Source organism: Leucopleurus acutus (genome assembly GCF_964270905.1).
Source record: "Leucopleurus acutus genome assembly, chromosome: 2".
In the NCBI taxonomy this organism is placed as follows: domain Eukaryota; kingdom Metazoa; phylum Chordata; class Mammalia; order Artiodactyla; family Delphinidae; genus Leucopleurus; species Leucopleurus acutus.
This window is the reverse complement of record NC_139143.1, coordinates 96,651,827-96,674,202: the sequence shown is the minus strand read 5'-3', so window position 1 is coordinate 96,674,202 and position 22,376 is coordinate 96,651,827. Positions and strand designations below refer to the sequence as shown.

The 22,376-nt window shown below is 41.4% G+C and overlaps 1 protein-coding gene across 1 annotated transcript; it reads left to right on the top strand.

Moving 5' to 3' along the window:
- Positions 1–9,712: 9,712 nt before the first annotated feature.
- On the top strand, positions 9,713–17,130 carry RBM15 (RNA binding motif protein 15; the record flags this gene model as incomplete). The annotated part of the gene is made up of 2 exons (XM_082862953.1): positions 9,713–12,581; positions 16,605–17,130. 2 exons carry the CDS (start codon positions 9,713–9,715, stop codon positions 16,625–16,627), a joined length of 2,892 nt encoding a protein of 963 aa, XP_082719079.1. The 3' UTR covers positions 16,628–17,130.
- Positions 17,131–22,376: the final 5,246 nt, after the last annotated feature.

Sequence of the window (22,376 nt, the reverse complement as noted above, 5' to 3'; positions counted from 1 at the left end):
TTCTATTAGTAGAGCTCATGTGTACTTGTGGCTCCATTTTTCAAATCCTAAATCCTAGACTTGCCGGGATTCCCAGGGCAGTTTAACTCCTGGGAAATTCCTCTTAGGAAACACTTAAACTCTTCTTACCATTTGCTGTACCAAAAACAGCACTAGCTCGGGCAGCTAGGATGTCTCCCTTGAGTGGAAACATTGCCCAGAGTACATCCTAGGGAACCCTGGTTTACATTCTGGGTCATATTAAAATGAAGGCTTCTTTACTGCAGGATTTGAGAGAGTCCTTTTTTTTTTTCTTTTTTTCTTTCTTTGCCAGTCTTTTATATGCAAAGATGCATGGGGGCAGGGTTGGAGGCTTGGATAATACAGTATAAAGTGTTTTCTAAACTCATTTTTTTCTTCTTGGGACCATTTTATGGGATACTGGGGAATACTGATATAGATTATGTATGTTCATTCACTCAACAAAAATTGTTTGTGTCAGTTATGTGCCTGACGGTGTGCTGAGAACTGTGGATAATATGGTAAGTAACCAGACACACAGGACTGTCCTTATGAAGAACTGGGGGGAGAAAAAGACATAAATCAAATGCACTAAATTGTAAATCGAATATTTACAACAGTAAGATTGCAATTGTGACCATGCAATGAAGGAGAGGCACACTACATGGCAAGTGAGAGCCTATAGTAGGGGACTTCAGTCTGGTCAGGGAAGGCTGCTCTGAGGAGGTAACCTGGAAATGATCCCTGAAGTATGAATAGGAGTTCACCCGGTGATGAGAGTGGAGAAGAGCATATGCTCTGGGATGGGAGGGAGTTCCGTGAGTGTGTGGGACAGAAAGAAGGCCAATGGGGGATGGGGAGCAAGATGAGGCTAGAATGGTATAAAGGGCCAAACCATATAGGACATTATAGGCCATGTTAGGAATTCTAGTCTTTATTTGAGGAGCAATGGAAACCATCGATTTGTGTTTTGGAAAGATCATTCAAGCTGCTGAGTGGACAACTGATTGGAGGCGGGCCAGGGTGGATCTAGGTGGACTGTTTAAAAGGCTATTGAAGTGGTCTAGGATGATGGCTATTTGGTGATGGTGGTGGAAGAGATGATGACAAGAATTCATCCTCATTGGTCTAGATCAAGTCCCTCTTCTACAAAGCAGCTGAACCCACACAGAGCTGGGTTTGTAATAATAGACAGGTACCATCCACTTCACCAGAAATCTTCTCTCTGCACCTGAGGGATTGCGGGTATAGAAAGGGGTGGTCTGCTCTTACCTCAATTCATTCAAGCAAATCATTGTATAGAAGCTTTTGTCCTCAGATTAGAGATGCTCTCTGGAGCATCTGTCATTAGGATCCAAAGAGAGCCCCTGCCTGTAACCATGTTCTTTGGGGTCTGCTTTTACCCTATGGGACTATAGGTTTGTTTCCAGGCATCCGGGAATTTCAAAGCTGGGAGGTGTCACAGAGATCTTCTTCACCCTCAACTGTATGCAAGAATTTCTTCTAAAAAAAAAAAAAAAAAAAAAGAATTTCTTCTACATATTTGAAAACACCTCAAACAGGTGTCCATTCATTCTATCCCCAATTACACTAGCTATAAGCTGTCTCATCCTGTCCCCAAGCCTCTGGGGTCTTTAGAGCTTAAACACGATCTCATAACTCACCCATAATAATTGCTCTCATTCTCATATTTTACATACTCTCTCATTTCCTCACAATAGCTTCAATTTACAGAGTTTAAGTGACATGTTCACAGTAAGGAAATTTAGGGTCACACCCTTATGAAACTTTGCTTGGAACATACGATTCTACCCTGTGCATTCTACGTCGTCTGGAATTTTACAATGAACACGTATAATTCCCCTGACTACTCCAGCCCACACTGAGTTCTCTTATAACTAAACTTTTATACTTAACTTTAAATTTTTTATATTTTAGTAATTCAGTGACTAATTTTAAGTGTACCTGATTTTTTTTTTTTTTTTTTTTGCGGTACGCGGGCCTCTCACTGTTGTGGCCTCTCCCGTTGCAGAGCACAGGCTCCGGACGCGCAGGCTCAGCGGTCGTGGCTCACGGGCCTAGCCGCTCCGCGGCATGTGGGATCTTCCCGGACCGGGGCACGAACCCGTGTCCCCTGCATCGGCAGGCAGACTCTCAACCACTGCGCCACCAGGGAAGCCCTAAGTGTACCTGAGTTTTATCCTCATCCAAGGAAATTCTGGGTAGGGATCATGTCATACAATTTCTCCCTGTATTTTCACTACGCTGGGCACATAGAACATGCTTTTAAAAAGATTGATTAATTGATTGATTAGTTAAAGGAGCTCATAATTTTTAAAATGTCATGGAAATACTGTCTATGGTCATGGACAAACATATGCGAATATTTGCAGAAATCCATTTCTTCTACTAGGTTATTTACAGTTGTGTTGAGGGGCTGGGTTTCCCCAAAGCTGGTTTCTTCTTGCTAATAGTGGGCTCACAGAGATAGCTTGTGAGATCTCAGAACTTAATTGCATTTGTGTGAGAAATTTTAGGTACTAAACACACCAGAAAATATAGAATCTACAACTTTTTGTCATATTCTATTAACTTTATAACCTCACCAGTGTTTATAAGTGGATGGAATTCGACATGAAAGATACAGGAAGACTACATACAACACACCATCCAGAACTCCTTAAATTGGAATCTCCACCCGACATGGGAGCAGCAAGAGGATTTTGCCTAATACCCAATAAGGAGCAGCAAATAAAGCTTTGATTGCCTCTGACTTTAGAAGTTTTGTCCAATAATTGAGAGTCTGTGAGTTCCCATCTCCTTTGCAAGTCAGCTAATTTTTGCCTCTAAATTGACTACAATCAAATGAAATACTCTCTTCCAGTTGCTATAAACTGCTGAGGTTAAAACACCATTCTTAAAGTAGGCAGATACTAACACAGTTACTATATATTTTCCCACTATGTTAGTGAGCTAAGGAATTGTCTATGTCATTTGTTGTAAAATTTTTTGTTACAATTTTCCCTGTCAAAGTATTGTATCTGTTCACAACATAGAAGGGAAGAATGGATATTGGGGAGGCAATCAGCCTTCTAGTGTCACCCCTAATATGTAGGGATGACTTCAAATCAAATGCTTTCACAGACTGGGAAAAAAACAACCAACACATTTTATTCTTCTTAAATATTTGTAAAATATATTGGATCTCTAAGCCTCAGTTTCCTTACCCGATAAAAAAAAGGGAGGGATTATAAGCCTGCCTATCTCCTTGGGTTGTTGTGAGAGTGAAGCAAGCCAATGCAAGGAAAGTTTTTGCAGAATGCCTGGTATGTAGTATGCGCTCAGTAAAGTCTGGCTTCTATTTTTATTATCTATTCGTCAATTACGTAATCCGATGTACTTGTTCAGATTTCAACCTGTGGGAAGGAGAGGCTGCTGCTGGAGAACGATGCATGTCATTTTCAAGAACCTGGTTCATATGGGGTACAGTGGAAAGCGTCCCGCAGTGGGACTTAGTTAGTGGACTTAAGTTCTGTCCCCCACCTTGCAGACTTATGTGCCAGATTCAGAAAGTCACAGAACATAGAATTACAGGACTTTGTGGAAGGTAGATTTTGTCGAGAGAAGCCAGGACTCCAGAATGGGGCTACTACTGCTCCTTTCCCTTGGACTTTCTTTAAAACAAAACAAACAAAAAGTACCACCACCAGCAACAACTGTATTTAGCCTCTTGAACCAGTTTCCCAATCTGCAATTAAGATAATCATATTTTCCCTAACTCATATGATTGCTATGAAGATCAAATTGGATAATGTAAGTGAAATCATGAAATGACGGTTTTAATTGAACCTTGCTAAGTACCTTGAGCTTTCCATGCATTGTGTCATGTAATTCACCCAGTAGGTAGTTGTGGAAGAGACCGTTGGTGACCCCAATGCCTGTTCTCCCCCTTTTCCTTAGAAATAAGACCCCTGATTTTTAGCTGGGCTAAAGTAGATACAGAATATACTTCCCGGCTTTCCTTGCTAAGTGTGGCCAGAGGTCTACCTTCTGGCGAGTGAGATAGAATTTTAGTGTGTTACTTCCAGGTAGTGTCTTAAGAGGAGGAGGACATGCTGTTGTTCCTCCCATCATCTGCCCTTTTGGGTGACTGCAATGGTTATTTGATGACTGGAATTTGAAAAGCCATATTAGATTGTGTGGTAGCGTAAGAATTGCAGGGCATCAAAATAGAAGGAAATGATCCATTCCTTGAAAGTTTTCTGATAATATGGAAGAGTCATAGTAACATTATGAATGAAAAATGCAAGTCTCAGGAAGACTACAAATACAAATTAGTATAAAGTTACAAAATAAGCAAAACGAAAATAACATAGTTTTAAGGTGATGTGTGTGCATGTGCACGAGCGCCCATGCATACACACATACATATATATTAAGGAATTTTAAAGAATTCATATATATATATTTTTTCCCCAAACCTCATGACAGGGATTTTAAAATTACTTTAAAAAATTTTAAATTCCATTAAAAAATTTTTAAGTTCTTAAAACAAAACAAGGGATTTCTAAATACCAGATTCAGGATAGTAGCCATCTATGAGGGTAGGCAGCGTGTAAGGGAGGAACATTTATGTAGATGTAAATTATTGATAACTGTCTTTTTCTTGCATTGAATGATAGGTTCATGGGTATTCACTATGTTCTTGATAAGTAAATGAAAAGTTTAAAGGCCCATGGACGGACCATTGATGATTATGTGTCATGAACTAAGGATTATGATTAATCCAATTCTGTGTACTCAAGTTCAGAGAGAAAAGATACTAGCAATAGCAATACATGCTTACTGTGTACTGGGCACTGTTCTTTTTTTTTTTTAGAATAATAATTTTTTAAAAATATTTCTTTATTTATTTGGTTGCACTGAGTCTTACTTGTGGCAGGCAGGCTCCTTAGTTGCTGCACGCGTGTGGGATCTAGTTCTCTGACTAGGGATCAAACGTGGGCCCCTGCATTGGGAGCGCGGAGTCTTATACACTGCACCACCAATAGACATCTTCTAAGCTCTTAATACAGTCAGATGACCCACGGTTGGTTGAATCCAAGGATGCAGAACCTGTGGATACTGAGGGTCAACTATGTGTTTTAACCCATTTACTCTTCCCAGTAAAGAGGTTCTATGATTATTCCCATTTTACAGATGAGAAAATAAAGGCCCAGAGAGATTAACAGTAACTCTTGAGACCCACAGCAGAGCTGGGATTTAATCCAGGCTGGCTGTTTCCAGAGTTCATGCTCTTAGACACTGCCCTATGTCTAAATAAATGAAAGAGATAATTGTACTAGGGCTTAGTCATGTAGGAGAAATTATAACAGAGGCTTTCTGTAACAATGTTAAAGGATGAACCACATGCACAGCTTTTTAAGTATACTAAACACCACTGAACTGTATGCTTTAAATGGGTGAATTTTATGGTATGTAAATTATATCTTAATAAAGCTGTTTTTAAAAATTCTACAAACCACAAATAAGTGACTTTATAATGCAAACTGTGTCCCAAATGATTGTTCGCTATTTTAGGGATTTCATATATGTCTATGGGTAAAATACACACTTTTTCTGCAGAGCAAACAAAACAAACCTTACTGTTAGGAGACCACTCACTTTATGAAAGAAAATGAAGCAGAAAATTTTAATCCACTACTGTGAGTGGGAAAATTTTTTTTTTAATTCCCAGCTTCAGGCCTTTTTGTATCTGTCAGGGAAATCAAAGGGCTCTCGGCTCCCAAGATAAATTTCATATTGCAGTCATAACTGTCTCTGTATGTACTGAGGATATACAAACAGTAAAACCTAGGAAGGAAGAGGGTGGAAAGAACACATTTGATTGAAAACATATTGATACCTTTTAATTGCACAGCTTTCTTCCATGCACATAACTTTTATTTTGCTTTCCTTTTTAATCTAAAACTGATTTTAAAGGAGATGGAGAAAGCACTGCATTTAGACAGCTAGTTGTGGCCAATCTCCTGCTGGGTGCGTCCTCTAGGGCCTTTGAGTTGTACAGCTCCAAGGGGCCAACACTGACACCACAATGGGCAATGGCAGCTTTTCCTCAACACTATTTCTTCGTTTTCGACAAGGCACTAAAAGGAGAGATCAACATGCTGCTATGATAGCTTGGTAGCTTAACTCTGTTTTCATGACCGCTGAAAGATCCTTCTCACAGTCAGTTATCCTCACAAATCTGGCCACAGATCACAAGGAGACCAGATGAAAGCCTGGACTGGACCTCAACAACTCGCTCACCAACACAAGAAAAAGTGTTTAAAGTCTTGGCCCTCTAAACCATGGGTCACTTTTATCCTCTCTCAGCTCTCTCTAAAGTGCATATGTGAACATAGGCTGATATAACCTCACTAAGCCACTTCATACTTTAAAAAACACAGAGAAAATGAAAACAAAATAAATCACTTATTTTAAGTACATCTTGGATCAACATATCATGTCATTATTCAGTTCTGTCCTACCGACACACACATACACACACACACACACACACACACACACACACACACACACACACACACACACACACACACCCCACAGGCTATATTTTGGCTCTGTTATTGATAATGGAATCCAGTCCTTTTCTGTCTACCCATTAAACTTACCAGTCCTCTTGATACCAGACAGGCTGTCAGCTCCCCACCCCTTAGATAAACCTTCCTACTGCAGCCACATGTGGGCAGTATCTTCCATCAAGTTCCCTAGTATTTCAAATGGCAAGCCACTAAGCCTAGCAGAGCCTCAGGCACTGCCACACATACTGGTATTGCTCTCTGACTTCTCTCCCTCAATTCTTGTGCTCCCTCAGTCCCTATGATGAGATTTGGGAAACTATACTTATTTGGTCCTTTTTTTTTTTTTTTTTTTTGATCAGTGAGTCATCTAAGCAGGTCAATTTAGGCCAAAAATAGTCACCTTGGATGGAACCTGATTTATTTGGATTGGCTATAACACTGATTAAAGTAATCAGATAATGGCTTAACTTCAACTTTGTGTTGTGTTACTATAACCTTGAAACAGATGAAAACTGAAACCCCCTAACTATGCAAAGTTTTTTCTTTTGAATAATGTGTTTTTTAAAATTCCCTAGCATCCAGATTTCTATCTGTAAGTATCACTTCCCACTAAAAGGAACCAGAACCCCTAGGAGAAACGGCTGATTCCATGTCAGGGGCAGATAAAATAATGAAGAGGGGGAAGAGCAAGAGGACAGTGTAGATGAAACAAGATTGACATGGTTTGAAAACTGTTGAAATTGGGTGTTGGGCACAAGAGAATTCTTTATAGCATTCTACTTTTGTATATTTTTTAGTTTTTCCATAAAAAGTTTTTTAAGGAAAGCTAAAAATAATTGCTATTTTGAAAACAATGAAACAGCAATAGCATGCACATGGTAAACAAAAGTTTTCTTTTAATAATGCATAAAGGTATAGAATGAAAACTTGTCTTTTTCCACCTAGCCCCTCCTTAGCATGATCTCAGTAACAACTTCTAAGTATTCTCAATTAAGTTTCTATGAATATATATTAAAAAATGTACAAACACATATACAGGTATATCATTTTTAAAAACCACAAACGGTAGCATATTATACACATCGTACTATGTCTCATGAAGTTATTTCACTACCTGGTTTTAATACAATGACTATGTCTACACAATACAATATCATAGATATGCTTTTACATACTGGGCTTCTTTCAAGTTTTTTGATGTAATCAAGAGACAAAAGGCTCATATCTTCACCTTCCTCAAGATTACTTAATAAAAAGAAGGATGGCTAAGGCTGGGGTAAACAGGTTGCAGTCCCTAATCTTAAAAGTTTCAAGTTTAGGTTTCAGTTTGGGGGACCCTGTTACCTTGAAAAATGCCTTTAAAAAACATCTCACATTCTCTCCTTACAGATAGGATCTTGAGAGGTGTGGTTGAGAGGATCAATACAAGAATCCTCTTAACCTCTGCCCGGAGGATATCGGGGAGGACTGCAGAAACCTAACCCCTGTGATGAACTCAGCACTACCTCCCTTCACCAGACGGTGGGCAGCCGGACAGAGGCTGTACCTGTTATCATCTTGGTCTCCGGCACCTCGCGCAAGTGCTTTATCGTCTGACACGATGAAGATCTGTGGAAAGAAAGTTGGGTTTTAAAGCGGTTAACGACTGAAAGAACTAAAAGAGATGGGTTTACAGACAGAAAGGTGGCTGTTCTACTGGGTTCTAGTATAGACTAACCCGGGGTGGGGTGACGTACAAGAAGCCACAGAAAAAAACGCGACACATCTGCATGGAGCGTAAATTGCACTCGATTATTCAACAGGGAGGGATACTACATATGAAAAACAAACGCAGCTCTATTACGGAACTACAAAACCCCAAATCCACGTAAATTTGCAACACAAAACAGTAAGCCCTGACCCCTCCGCCCTGGCCTGACAGTCCCCACCCCGCCCGCGGGCGGCGAAACTGGAAGCATCAGTGACTCTCCTGGGTTGCCCGGGGGCACTCAGGCGAAAACGGAACACGCAGAGGAAGGCCGGCTCCCGAGCCAGGGCTGCGCCCCAGCTCCGCTGCGTCCTGGCTGCGGGTCCCCAAGAGCCCAAAACTGCCTCCGCCCCGCCCCTGACGTTAGTGTGAGCCGGCGCTTTGTGAACTGTGAACTCCCGGCCCCGCCCACCTGCCCTGCGGGCCCCAGAGCGCTTTCTGGCGCATGGGGGGGTGGGGCTTTTTCAGGCTGTTCCCGCAGAGGCCAGAGGGGCTAAGATGGTGTCCGGTGGGCGCCCCGCGACGGCTTCCTGAAGGGTTCGTGGGTCCCGACAGCCGGAGAGCCAGCCCAGACCCTTGTCCCACACAGGTAGGAAGTAGGAAGCCCAGAAGTTCTGAGGCCCGAGGACCAAAGCACAACCAAGTACGCAGCGGGACCGAACAAATGTTGGAGAGGAGAACGCAGAAAGCGTGGGGAGGCGGATCTGGTTTATGGTCACCGTCTCGCGACGTCTAACTGACGTCGCAGAGCAAGCGCGTATTCTACTCTTTCACCTTCAGGCAGCCTCCTCAGTGTAGGGGCCTACCCCTTTAAGCGAGTGACGGACAGTTATTTCGGCCTATCAATTTCCTCGTCAACGTCCAATCAGATTTAAACTTCTTTCAGCCGCCGGAGGAGTTGGAAGAAGGGGGTAGAAGGAGGGAACCCTCCCCCTCCCTTTTTCTCTCTCTCTCTGTCTCACACTCTGTCTCTCTCGCGAGATCGCAGTGACCCGGCCTCTCAGAAAAAAAATGCTAGAACATATGGCCCGACTTCCCAAATAGTAGGCTAAAGGACGGGGTCGTAAACCAATGAAAGGGATGAGGAGGTGGGATCACCGCTTTCACCGCGCAAGAAGTACCGTTACAGGGCAGACTTTTTGTCCAATCAACGCCTCCAGACTTCGGGTCAGGTGACCATAGAGTGCGGGGGGCGGAGCTACAGTCTGGCGCGAGGAACCGTTAAGACGGACAACGACTATAACCAATGAGGTACTCTGACTAGGGCGTTGGGAACCCAATAACAGTGGTCGGGCGGGCGCCTTCCCGGAGCGCGGGGAGATGTAAAGACAGACAAATAGTTTTCCCAATGAGACTGTAGAAGAGAGGAGCTAATTGACCAATGAAGACTGCGGGGCGGGAACCTCTGCCGCGGCGGAGTCCAAGATGGCGGCGTGCGGTTCCGCTGTGTGAAACGAGCGCGGGGCGGCGGGTTAGTCAGCTTCGCGGAGAAGACCTCCGACGACCCGCTACAATGAAGGGAAAAGAGCGCTCCCCAGTCAAGCCGAAACGCTCCCGTGGTGGTGAGGACTCGACTCCCCGCGGGGAGCGGAGCAAGAAGTTAGGGGGCTCTGGTGGCAGCAATGGGAGCAGCAGTGGAAAGACCGACGGCGGCGGCGGCGGGTCGCGGCGCAGCCTTCATCTGGACAAGTCTAGCAGCCGAGGTGGTAGCCGCGAGTACGACACCGGTGGGGGCAGCTCCAGTAGCCGCCTGCATAGTTACAGCTCCCCAAGCACCAAAAATTCCTCGGGCGGGGGCGAGTCGCGCAGCAGCTCCCGGGGTGGAGGCGGGGAGTCACGTTCCTCTGGGGCCGCCTCTTCAGCTCCTGGCGGCGGGGACGGCGGGGAATACAAGACATTGAAGATAAGCGAGTTGGGGTCTCAGCTGAGTGACGAAGCGGTGGAGGACGGACTGTTTCACGAGTTCAAACGCTTCGGTGATGTAAGTGTCAAAATCAGTCATCTCTCGGGTTCTGGCAGCGGGGATGAGCGAGTAGCCTTTGTGAACTTCCGGCGGCCAGAGGACGCGCGGGCGGCCAAGCATGCTAGAGGCCGTCTAGTGCTCTATGACCGGCCCCTGAAGATAGAAGCTGTGTATGTGAGCCGGCGCCGCAGCCGCTCCCCTTTAGACAAAGATTCTTATCCTCCGTCAGCCAGTGTTGTCGGGTCCTCTGTAGGTGGTCACCGGCACCCCCCGGGAGGAGGTGGTGGAGGCCAGAGATCACTTTCCCCTGGTGGCGCAGCCTTGGGATACAGAGACTACCGGTTGCAGCAGTTGGCTCTTGGCCGCCTGCCCCCTCCACCTCCGCCACCATTGCCCCGAGACCTGGAGAGGGAGCGAGACTACTCGTTCTATGAGAGAGTACGCCCAGCCTACAGTCTGGAGCCAAGGGTGGGAGCTGGAGCAGGTGCTGCTCCTTTCAGAGAAGTGGATGAGATCTCACCCGAGGATGATCAGCGCGCTAACCGGACGCTTTTCTTGGGCAACCTAGACATCACTGTGACAGAGAGTGATCTAAGAAGGGCTTTTGACCGTTTCGGAGTCATCACAGAAGTAGATATCAAGAGGCCTTCTCGGGGCCAGACCAGTACCTATGGTTTTCTCAAATTTGAGAACCTAGACATGTCTCACCGGGCCAAACTAGCAATGTCTGGCAAAATTATAATTCGGAATCCTATAAAAATTGGTTATGGCAAAGCTACACCCACCACCCGCCTCTGGGTAGGTGGCCTGGGTCCTTGGGTGCCTCTTGCTGCCCTGGCACGGGAGTTTGACCGATTTGGCACCATACGCACCATTGACTACCGCAAAGGTGATAGTTGGGCGTATATCCAGTACGAAAGCCTGGATGCAGCTCATGCTGCCTGGACCCATATGCGGGGCTTCCCACTTGGTGGCCCAGATCGTCGCCTTAGAGTAGACTTTGCAGACACAGAACATCGTTACCAGCAGCAATATCTGCAGCCTCTGCCCTTAACTCATTATGAACTGGTGACAGATGCTTTTGGACACCGGGCACCTGACCCTTTGAGGGGTGCTCGGGACAGGACACCACCGTTACTATACAGAGATCGTGATAGGGACCTTTATCCTGACTCCGATTGGGTGCCACCGCCGCCCCCAGTTCGTGAACGCAGCACTCGGACTGCAGCTACTGCTGTGCCTGCTTATGAGCCACTGGATAGCTTGGATCGCAGGCGGGATGGCTGGTCCTTGGACCGGGACAGAGGTGATCGAGATCTGCCCAGCAGCAGAGACCAACCTAGGAAGCGAAGGCTGCCTGAGGAGAGCGGGGGACGGCATCTGGATAGGTCCCCGGAGAGTGACCGTCCACGAAAACGTCATTGTGCACCTTCTCCTGACCGCAGTCCAGAATTGAGCAGTAGCCGGGATCGCTACAACAGTGACAATGATCGATCTTCCCGTCTTCTCTTGGAAAGGCCCTCTCCAATCAGAGACCGACGAGGTAGTTTGGAGAAGAGCCAGGGTGACAAGCGAGACCGTAAAAACTCTGCATCAGCTGAACGGGATAGGAAGCACCGGACAGCTGCTTCCACTGAGGGAAAAAGCCCTCTGAAAAAAGAAGACCGGTCTGATGGGAGTGCACCCAGCACCAGCACTGCTTCATCGAAGCTGAAGTCCCCTTCCCAGAAACAGGATGGTGGGACAGCCCCTGCAGCAGCAGCCTCTCCCAAACTCTGTTTGGCCTGGCAGGGCATGCTTCTGTTGAAGAACAGCAACTTTCCTTCCAACATGCATCTGTTGCAGGGTGACCTCCAGGTGGCTAGTAGTCTTCTTGTGGAGGGCTCAACTGGAGGCAAAGTGGCCCAGCTCAAAATCACTCAGCGTCTTCGTTTGGACCAGCCCAAGTTGGATGAAGTAACTCGACGCATCAAAGTGGCAGGGCCCAATGGTTATGCTATTCTTCTGGCTGTGCCTGGAAGTTCTGATAGCAGGTCCTCCTCTTCTTCGGCCACCTCAGACACTGCCACCTCTACTCAGAGGCCACTTAGGAACCTCGTGTCCTATTTAAAGCAAAAGCAGGCCGCCGGGGTGATCAGCCTCCCTGTGGGGGGCAACAAAGACAAGGAAAACACCGGAGTCCTTCATGCCTTCCCACCCTGTGAGTTCTCCCAGCAGTTCCTGGATTCCCCTGCCAAGGCACTGGCCAAATCTGAAGAAGATTACCTGGTCATGATCATTGTCCGTGGTGCGTCTTAAAGTCCATATGTAACTTGTATTTAGTACTTTGACATGGTTCCTGTTTTGTGATGTGTGATGGGATACAGCATTGGATGAAATTTTCTTTTTAATTAGTTGTTTAGTTGTAGCTTTCTTCTTTTTTATATTTTTATAAACCTCTTTAAAATAGAAGTCAGGAGAGTTTAGCTATTATTTTAAGTGAAAGGGATGCCCTAAAGGTAGCAGGCAAATGGATTTACTTTAATTAGGAGTTCCCACTCTTATGAGTAACTTTTTTCCTCTTTTTCTGCAGTTTTTTCTTTTTTAAGCTTAAGCTTAAAAAAATCCTCCAAGTTACAAAACCAGAAATTTGAAAAGTCAATTTGGAAAACAAAGAGCCCACTGACTATATAAAGATGATAATATACACCTGAAAATGGCTTGATTGGTATGTAGGTAAATAATTCCTGTACCAGAAATGTTTGTGTGGCTGAAATTTGATCAGGAATCTCATTAGTATAAGCTGGTAAATCATATAGCATTGTGATTATTTTATTCAGGTATTTGAGTATTTCTCTTAAAATACGTGGTTTATTCCCAGAGAGTTTGCTTTAACATACACATTTTTATCATTGGCTCTTGAGTTCTGTATCCTGTATATGCACTTTTGGTTTGTAGCAGTAACTGTTCAGGAAAAATTGAGGAGTATGTTACAAACCACATATGTCTTATGCTTACACTAGTATGCAGGAAGTGAGTAGGTGCTTTTAAAATCAGAATTCTTTGGTCAGTTGTTGGTGTGTGGTGGTGGTTTCACTGACTTTTTCAGAGAGATGTAGCAGGTACAGTTCTAATTTAATTGTGCATATTTCAAAACTTGTGTTTTTCATCAGAGATGAGTTTTTATTTTTGTATCCATTCAAATTTCTGATTTCAATAATAGAAAGAAGAGTTGTCTGCAGGCTCATAAGTCATCTTCTGTTTCAGTGGGCATTAATCAGCCATATGTCATCGTGAAATGCCTTTGACATACTCTCCAAATTTTGCTTGTATTTTTATTTTCATATTTAAACGCTAGCAATGACATTACATTATTGAAAATACTTTGAATATCTTTGAAATTTTGTGTTTATATTTTCACTGGTGTCCAACCACAGAAAATTGAAATGTCAGTTTAGGAAAACTCTTTTTTAGTGGTTTATTTTCTCAGACACCTGGAATGAATACAAAATAATTTAGCCCATCCTGACAGTTTTTTTCCAAAACTGAAGATTATATCAACTTCTGGTTCTTAACAAGGGTTTTTGCTGCTTAACAGTAATGGGTGTTTTCCTTGTTTGTCTTTTTTTTTCATCTACCCCCATCACCCCCACCCCTAGTTTCTCAGGTCATTTGTAGGTATATTTTCCCCTGTGATTTAAATGTTGAGGACTTTAGCTAAGGCCTTTGATATTTAATTATGATTAGAAACTTGAGGACCTTTGGATCATGGTCGTGTTTCTAGTCTGTGTAAGTGACTTCTTGAAAGCCTGGCAGAACCCAACTGTTTTCTTTCTGTTATCAAAGCTGATAGTTTTGAAATAGCACCAATAATAACCCAGGGAAACGTCATGTAATTTTTAATTGTCCGTTATGACAGGTGTCTAATGCATGTCAGCATGAAAGCCTCATCACTCTGTGTCATCCTTTTTGGTTTTCACTATGCATTTGTAAATTTTCTTTTTAAGTTTGGAAGTTTTTGTATTTTTTGTTTTTAAACTGGAAAAACTAGCCATTTTGAGAGAAGGAAGATACTAGGCTCTGAGCACAAAGGTCCTTGGTGTGCCTGTAGGGAAAATACCTGAAATCCTACAATTAAGACTTTTGGTCCTTTTTGCTTTTAAAAGGCTTTGCTTGACATGCTAATGTGGAGTAGACACCTGTTCAGAAACTTATGCAAGTGTGCAGTCTGTGCATAAGTGGGGTCAAAGTACAATTTGTGGCTAGATACATTTTTTCCAGTTTAAATAATCTCACTAACCATTAACTTTTGAATATCTTTTGATAAGATGGCTGGACAAATAATTTTACTCTTTTAGGGAGTGAAGTCCATGACATCTAATTTTACTCTAATCCAAAGTGTGTGTGGTTTTTGTTTTTTTTTTAAGTTGATGTGACAGCTTACCGAAGAGCAGAGTACTGTGGGTTTTGCTCCATGTTTGTTTGAACCTTAATCTGACATTGTGGCTTTTGTTAGATCTGGGCAGTTTGTGCTTCAATGTTTTTGAAACAATGGCTTGATACCATTTCTAAATATGTATTATAACTATGTTTAGTTTAGTGTGTACCTGCAGAGTGCCATCATTCAGATGAATCTCTTAATTTGTGTTGCTCGTTCTGTTGTGCAGGTTCATAATATTGGTAAACTACTTAAAACTTCAGAGTGTAATGAAAACAAATGTCTAAAACTATCTGGTTCTAATTCTCATTAGCCAGAATTTCATAATCTCAACATTGGATGTTCTTTGTGACAACCAATTGTTTCTTTTACTTAAAAAAAATGTATTTGTTTAATTGATTTTTTTGGAACTCAGTTCAAATGAATGGAAAGAATTTCTTCAGGATATCATTAAATGACTTATTAAGTATTACTGGTAAAAAAAATAAACCATCAAGCTAATGTAGATTTTTAATCACAACTTCAAAGTTTATGAAAAATTAATCATTCAGCTCCTAGCCAATTTTTTTATATTATTTTGTTGGTTATAACTGGTATCCCTATAAAGAGTTTTCCATGCAAAAAATTTAAATTCCTGGTTTAAGATGTATATTTTGACTCTCACCTGAGAGTAGATAGAGTTTTCCCTTTAAGGATTATATCTTAAAATGTCCATCCTCTGGCTGGTATAAGCTCTTGTCACATTTTGAAGGTAATATATATACTGTGGACCTTCTTAACTCAGATCATTTGAGGTACAATAGTAAAAGTAAGTTGGGTGTTGCTTTCTGAGTCAAACACTTGTTTAGGTTTATTTAAAAACTATTTTATGAGCAGGTTTTCACTGACAATTTTTGTGTTGTTTTTTGTCTTTTTGATTTTAAATCCACTTTCTTCAGACAGTGAAATTGCTCATTTGCAGATACAGCTTGAACTGCAGTTTGGTTCCCTATAGGACCCACTCACCAAAAACTGTGGTAACAGAACTAGGAAATCTTGTTGAGAAGAGGGCCTTAATGACCTTTTTTGTGAAAAAATTTTTGGAGAGAATTTCTGGACATTTTTTTTCTGTCTCTGCCACAGTGTTTGGTTTGGAGATAGGAGTTAGGTATGAGAACAAGAAGAGAAATGGAGCTGACCCTCTTAACATTCTGGTTTTAGTGATGTGCCTAAAGGGAGAAAATGATTTCAGGTAACCACGGTGAACTGTCTAGCTTAATGAAGAGTTTTACATGTATGATGTAAACAGAGTTGGAAAGTAAAAGTCCTACAGTGTTCTTTGGCTGTTTAGCGATTGTTTGTATGAGGGTTTTCTTAAAAGAAAATAACAGCTGCTGTCTTTGGTAACACAGATGAAGGTGGATTTTTAAAAGGCTTTGTATCTTGACCCCTTTGTACAGTAATGGAGTAGGTCTGTATTGCTCCATATAAATTACAGAATGAAAATAGAGGGGGTAAAAGTTTGACTAAACTCCACCTTTTTATAGTTTCATTTTTTAAGTTATATTTAGAATATATTGATTATAAATTGATTGTAAACTTGCTTTTTTCTGATATGTTTTACTCAGTTACATGAGTACCAAGGATATTTTCAGTCCTATAATCCTCACTTAATTGCAGTCTTTAAAAAAAAATCCACCCTATTGTTCTACTTGTTGTCTATTCATACAGTAAATTCATTTCAAGGTTTGTGCCAGTGGGTATTATTGGTGCTTTTTGAAGTCTAGGTGGACTATCCAGGAAGGTCTTGTTAATGTTATGTTTAGCTATAATGGCATAGGGGAAATATATATATTTTTAATATTGTAAACGTTTGTACTGAATAACCTTTTTCCCCTCCCCCCCCCTCGCAAGCAAAACTGGTGAACAACGGATGAAGATACGGAATTCAAAGCTCTAATGGACCTTTTTGAAGAGAAGTTGTGGCTTATGTGGAGTTTACATGGGCCTCTTGATGGAAGAAAGCTAATCTGTTTAGTATTTGTGCATTTTACTAAAATGGCAGCTTAAAGTTGTGTATCTGCTATTGTGATGCCAATGCCGGTGTTTTAAGTGGAAAAAAAATGACCTTGCTTTGTGCTGTGTACACAAGATTTCTGGAAAAGAAAAACCCTTTTTATGGCTCACACAGCTTAAAAGTAGCTGTCACTCAAACGTGCGCTCACAGTTGAGCTGCTTTTGTTTTATTCTAAATAAATTGTTTCTTTTGAGGAAAATGTTTTTCTGCCTGGAAGTGAATTGACGGCAAACCTTTGACCCCTTTGTTTGCAGCTGAGGGGGTACTTGCTGCTGCTCAGATCTTGTATGTCTTGAGCAAGAAGCAGGGAGACCATCATTTTGACTATCACAGTGTGTCAATTCTGAAGGATCACTAGTGTTACTGTGACCCCCTTTGTTTGCAGTGAAGGGGATTGTTTGCTTCTCAGTCCTCAACTTGATGAGGAAATGGTGCTGTTTGCTGGCACGCAAGAAGCCGGGGCAAGCACCGTAAGCCTCACCACAGTGCACGAGTCGGGGGCTTTGCTGGTTTGAAGAGCCGGAGTTGCTGAAATTTAAGTTTTGATTTATTTTGTTCACCCATCACGTTTGGCCTTAGTTTCATTTTTAATTTGAAGAAAAGTTTGAAATTGCTTTATCTTGCTCTTAACATTTGCACCAAATTGCCAAAAGAAGGAGAAATGCTCCGCTTGCTTTTTAAATGTTAATGATGATGTTAATAAAGCCTTTCCTGACACATTTGAGGAGCTCCTCCATCTTCAGGGGCTTCTTACCAGAGTTATGCAGTGATGGGTTTAGTTCTGAATGGATGAAGAGTTCCTGAGAGCTAGCGTTTGTAATTAGAACCGTTACTTGGTATCTGTGCCTTATTTGACCTGTGGTTCCACATGCCTTGGATGTGCATGCACCGTGACGGTTTCATAGGTACGAACGCACACTCAGGCCCAGTCACTTCGGTTGGTAGTACAGATTGTGAGGAAAAAATGGAGGCATCCTTAAGGAGGAAAAAGTGTTTGCCTTTAGTTCCTGCATTATCCTGTACAGGGGCTCCTGAGCTTTGGAAGCTGTTTCCAGTACAGGAGAACAACTCCCCTGTTTGCAGCAGGAGACTTCAGTGCACAGTGACAACGCTGGAGTTCAAGAGGAAGCCAGCAGTGCTGCACCATTGGCTTCAGACACCATTGTTGTTTGCCAGTTTTAAACTTAACTAGTTGCAGACGAAGACCACCTTGAAATGCAGGCTTGTTGGGCTTGTTTTGAATTTTAACCTCGGATGGAAGAGGCCTAGTGCTGTCTGTCTCCATGCGGGATGATGATTACTTAGGCAACAGGTGATTATCAACAAAGGATGCCACGCTTATACTCTGCAAGGTGGTGTTCCAGTGGCAAACAGCTGTATAAACTCTTGTAAACAGGTAAGAGGGTTTTTAGAGGTCAAAATGCATTATAATTATTAGGGTGAGGGCTTTTAATGTTTTGGGGTATGTTTCTCTGATTGGAAGTCTTTAGGTACTCTGCTGCTGTTACTAGCTTCCTCCCCTCACCAAAGTGTTGTATTAACAAAATTGCAGGCCAGAACTTTTGTTCTACTTGATATTTTGAGTTTTAAGTTTTAAAATTTGTTTTAACGTTTGAAAAAATTATTTTAATGTGAGAGCCAAAGTATTAAAATCCTGGTTATGGATTTGGATCTACAAAAAATTGACGTTTTCTTTTAGCCATAGCCTTCACCCTTAGTGGTGATTTAATGGTGCTGGAAGAACTCAGCTGGTGTAAAAATGTTGCTTATTACAAACACTGATTTCTAAACCTCCAAGTTAAGAATATTTTAGTATGTATAGCAAAAAAGTGTATTATCAGACTGGGAATGACAGATAACTTAGCCAAAATAGTTAATTTTGTTCTTTTTCCACAGGGAGATTTATTTAATTATAAAATTAGGTAGCTACAACGAACTTTAGGAGGTGAATGGGCAGTGTTGAGGAAGATCTAGCGCTTAACCATTTTCATTGTCCATTTAGCCCTGCCAGCCTTCTGAGCCCTTCCAGCCCCTCCCTCCAACATTAATCAAGTGTGAGGCTTTGGCCGCTTAATACAAGCACAACTTCTTGAATGTATAATACAACTTAGGTTTCCTTGCCTTATTTTAAATGGGATCAAATATTTTGAAGAGAATTTTTCTTTTTCATGAGATTTTTATCTTTCATCTCTTTCCAGAGGGGAAAAGTGAAGTGCGATGGTTTTTAGGTTCTCAGTATGTCATTTCAACAGTTTTTAAAACATGAGTTGGTAAATGATCTCTCATGTACATTTCTTTAAACAGTTTATTCCTGTTGGAAATGTTAGTTTCCAGTGTGTTTTCTTTCTCTGACTACTGAAAGCCCGTTAAGTAGTTTTTACAATTAGTAAAAAATATTTAAAATCACTGGCAATTTGAGGAAGATTTTGTTACACTCTACATATTTCTCCATGTTTGGTATCTTTCTAAGATCTCAGGCTTCATCTTTCAAGAAGAAGAAAAAATGTTGCAGACAGTGCATTTGTTTATTTGTATCTGAAACCATGTCATGCAAAATGGAAGGATACACAGTTTTTTGAAACTACTCATGAAATCATTTTATTTCCAGCTGTACCATGAAGAAAAAGTATTAATTGGGTTGAGTATTAGATCTAGAGTTCTGGTTTTATAAATTGGAAAGTGCCCTTTGGAATTATATGTGTGGTTTTTCCAGTGTCTTTTGTATGATCTAAATTTAGGGTTCTCCTATAAAGGAAATAGTTCCAAGAACACCCCTGAGTTGACTTGTGCTCATTTTGAAAAGTCTGGTTGTATTAAAATTGAAAATGGGGATTACCCTGAGTTTAGTAAAACAACCTAGATTTTATAAATTGCCACTTCAGTAGCTTAAGGCACATTATTATTTACAAGCTGTTTATCTGAGGCAATAAATTTAGTGCTTATGGCTTGTACAGCATCTATTTTTCTTCTTTGCAATAGGATATATGGTTATGGCTTATCTGACCATCACCACCATTTCCCATTCAAGTTTGCTCTTTTTAAGCTTTCCTGGTTAAAATAGGATTTTTACTTAAAAACTTGGATTATAACCTAATTATACGTTCTAAGCAGAGGAGTTTATTGAGTAACAAAATTCCTTCAAACCTCAGACAAGATTGTTGCTAAGAAGCAACCAAAAAGAGATTTTGATTTTGAGGTAAAATTACTTAGCATGCTTCTGTACCCAAATGCTGTGATATTAAGCATTCAGGTAGGGTTCCTGTATAAATTAAATGCTGGCTGTATGTTAAGAACTAAGATGCTGAGTATGTAGAACAAAGTATCAAATAGTGTCTTCCCCTGTCAGCAACTTGTACTCTAATTGGAGAAACTAGATATAAACAGGTAAATAGTTAAATATCAGGGGAAAAAAGTTCATAGTTTAAGACAACTATGAGAGATGTCACAGGTCAAATTTGATTAATTGAATTTTTACTGGCCATATGGGTATATGATTGAGTATATGAACTTTAAGCTGGGGTGGTCAAGAAAAGCTTTACAAAATAATTTGTTAGTTAGAGAAGGATATAGAATGGTGGAGGGAGGTTGGGATTGAGATGTCAGGCCAAGAAGCATGAATAATAATAGAAGTTGATACATGGAAAAGATGCAGGCTGAGCCTAGAAAACTGGTAATGTAGTTGGGTCAACAAAATAGGGAGTCCTGAAAGGCAAGCCAGTTTTAGGCAGGTGGGGAGTGAGGATGGATAATCAGTTGAGGGGTGCTGATGTAAAGCAACAATACTAATAGGAGTCACTTATTAAATAGCATTCTGCCAAGTCCTCGACAAACATTGTCTCATCCACTTTTCACCACAGACCATAATCTGACAGCTAGTAAGTGATAGAGCCAGGGTTCTAACCAGGCTTTTGTTCTAGCTAGGGCTCTTGGTCACTGTACTGTCATACCTCACTTTTTTTCCAGCGGCTGGGATGGGATTAAAGCTGCAAACTGGAGAAAATGTCTGGATAGTGTATTTCATACTATAGTGTATCAGCATTTGAGGTTCTTGGGAAACATACAGGCCCTTGGCTCCAACCCCAGAAATTCTGGGCTTTGTTAGGGCCAACATGGCCCAGGAGTCTTTGTTCTTTTGCAAGCCCTCCGGGTAATTCTGATGTAGTCTGTGGTCAGTGGCCATGGGTTGAGCAACACTAACCCACAGAGAGTAGAGTGTTGAAGTTATGAACTTGGGGTAATGTCATATTTAAGGCATGGGAAGGGAAGATGGTGCTAGAAAAGAGGCTCAGGTAGGAGAGCCAGAATAGTGTTCAGATTCTGAAGCTGAGAGGAGCTTCCAGAAGATAAATTCAGAGCTATTGAAGAGACAAGCAGAATGAAACTGCAAATGCCGTGGAATTTATTACTTAAAATTGTCACTTAAGTAATTGTTTTATAGTCATGTAATTATATCTCCCAGGAATTCAGTCTAGCTTAGTATTTAATTTTACCTTATAACTGTCTGTGAAGAAGCGTTGCTGTTGAGTTTATGAAATGCTAAAGGGGTACCAGAAAAGTTTTATGACTTGGCTGAGGGGTACATAGCCAGAAACTGATTGAAGTATCCTTGAGTTTTCAGTTAATCTAAAAAATAATGTGATTGTAGTCTATCTTGAAATCGAAAGCAATTGTAGGATTGAGTGAGTATGTGTGTGTGTACACAACGTAAGTTGTTTTCCATCAATGAACCATCACTTTTCTCTACTACCTCCTAACTAGGTTACTAATAGGATTGAGATACAATGGAATTATAGGTAAAGTTGAGTGTATCTTTGACTTGTAAATGGTTGAAAGATTTCCCATTTTGAATTATCAATACTTGGTTTGTCTTTGATTGGTGTAGCTAATTATTTAATTCTTCAAATATTTAGGTACCTGTTATGTATCAGGTAGTATTCTAGGTCTTGGGAGTATATTGGTGAGGAAAACAGCTCCTTATGTCTCATGGAGCTCATATTCTGATGAAAGAAGGGAGGTAGGTAGTAAACTAAGTTAGGGCCTTGTTGCCAAGAACAAAGGGTTTAGATTGTATTCTAAAGCTGAATGCAATGGAAAGCCATTGGAGGTTTTAAGCAGGGGGATGAAGTGATTTGATCAAGATTTGACTACGTGTCTCAGGGAAGTAACAAATAAATGTCTTTCAGATTTCTTTCAGTTATTCCCAAGATCTAGAATACTGCCTCGTATATAATAGGTACCCAGATATTTGAAGAATTAATTAATTAGCTACAGAAATTGAAGACAAACAGTATGAGTAATTCAAAACAGGAAATCTTTCAACCATTTACACATCAAAGATAAATGAACATTTCAAATTCTCTGCAAGACGGTGAATATGTTCTTGCTCAGAGATAAGCAGTGTTCTTTTATTTAAATACTGTAATAGAGATTTTATTTCTTCTTCAGGCTCATAATTGTTGACTACCCTGAGTTCTTCCTCCTTGTACATCCTCATTTTCTCAACATGTCATTTTTTATTCTTTCTGCTTTCAGCAAACTGTCATGACAGTTTACACTATAGTCACATATAGTTTCTGCTATAACACACTGACCATGTTTTCTGTATTTCA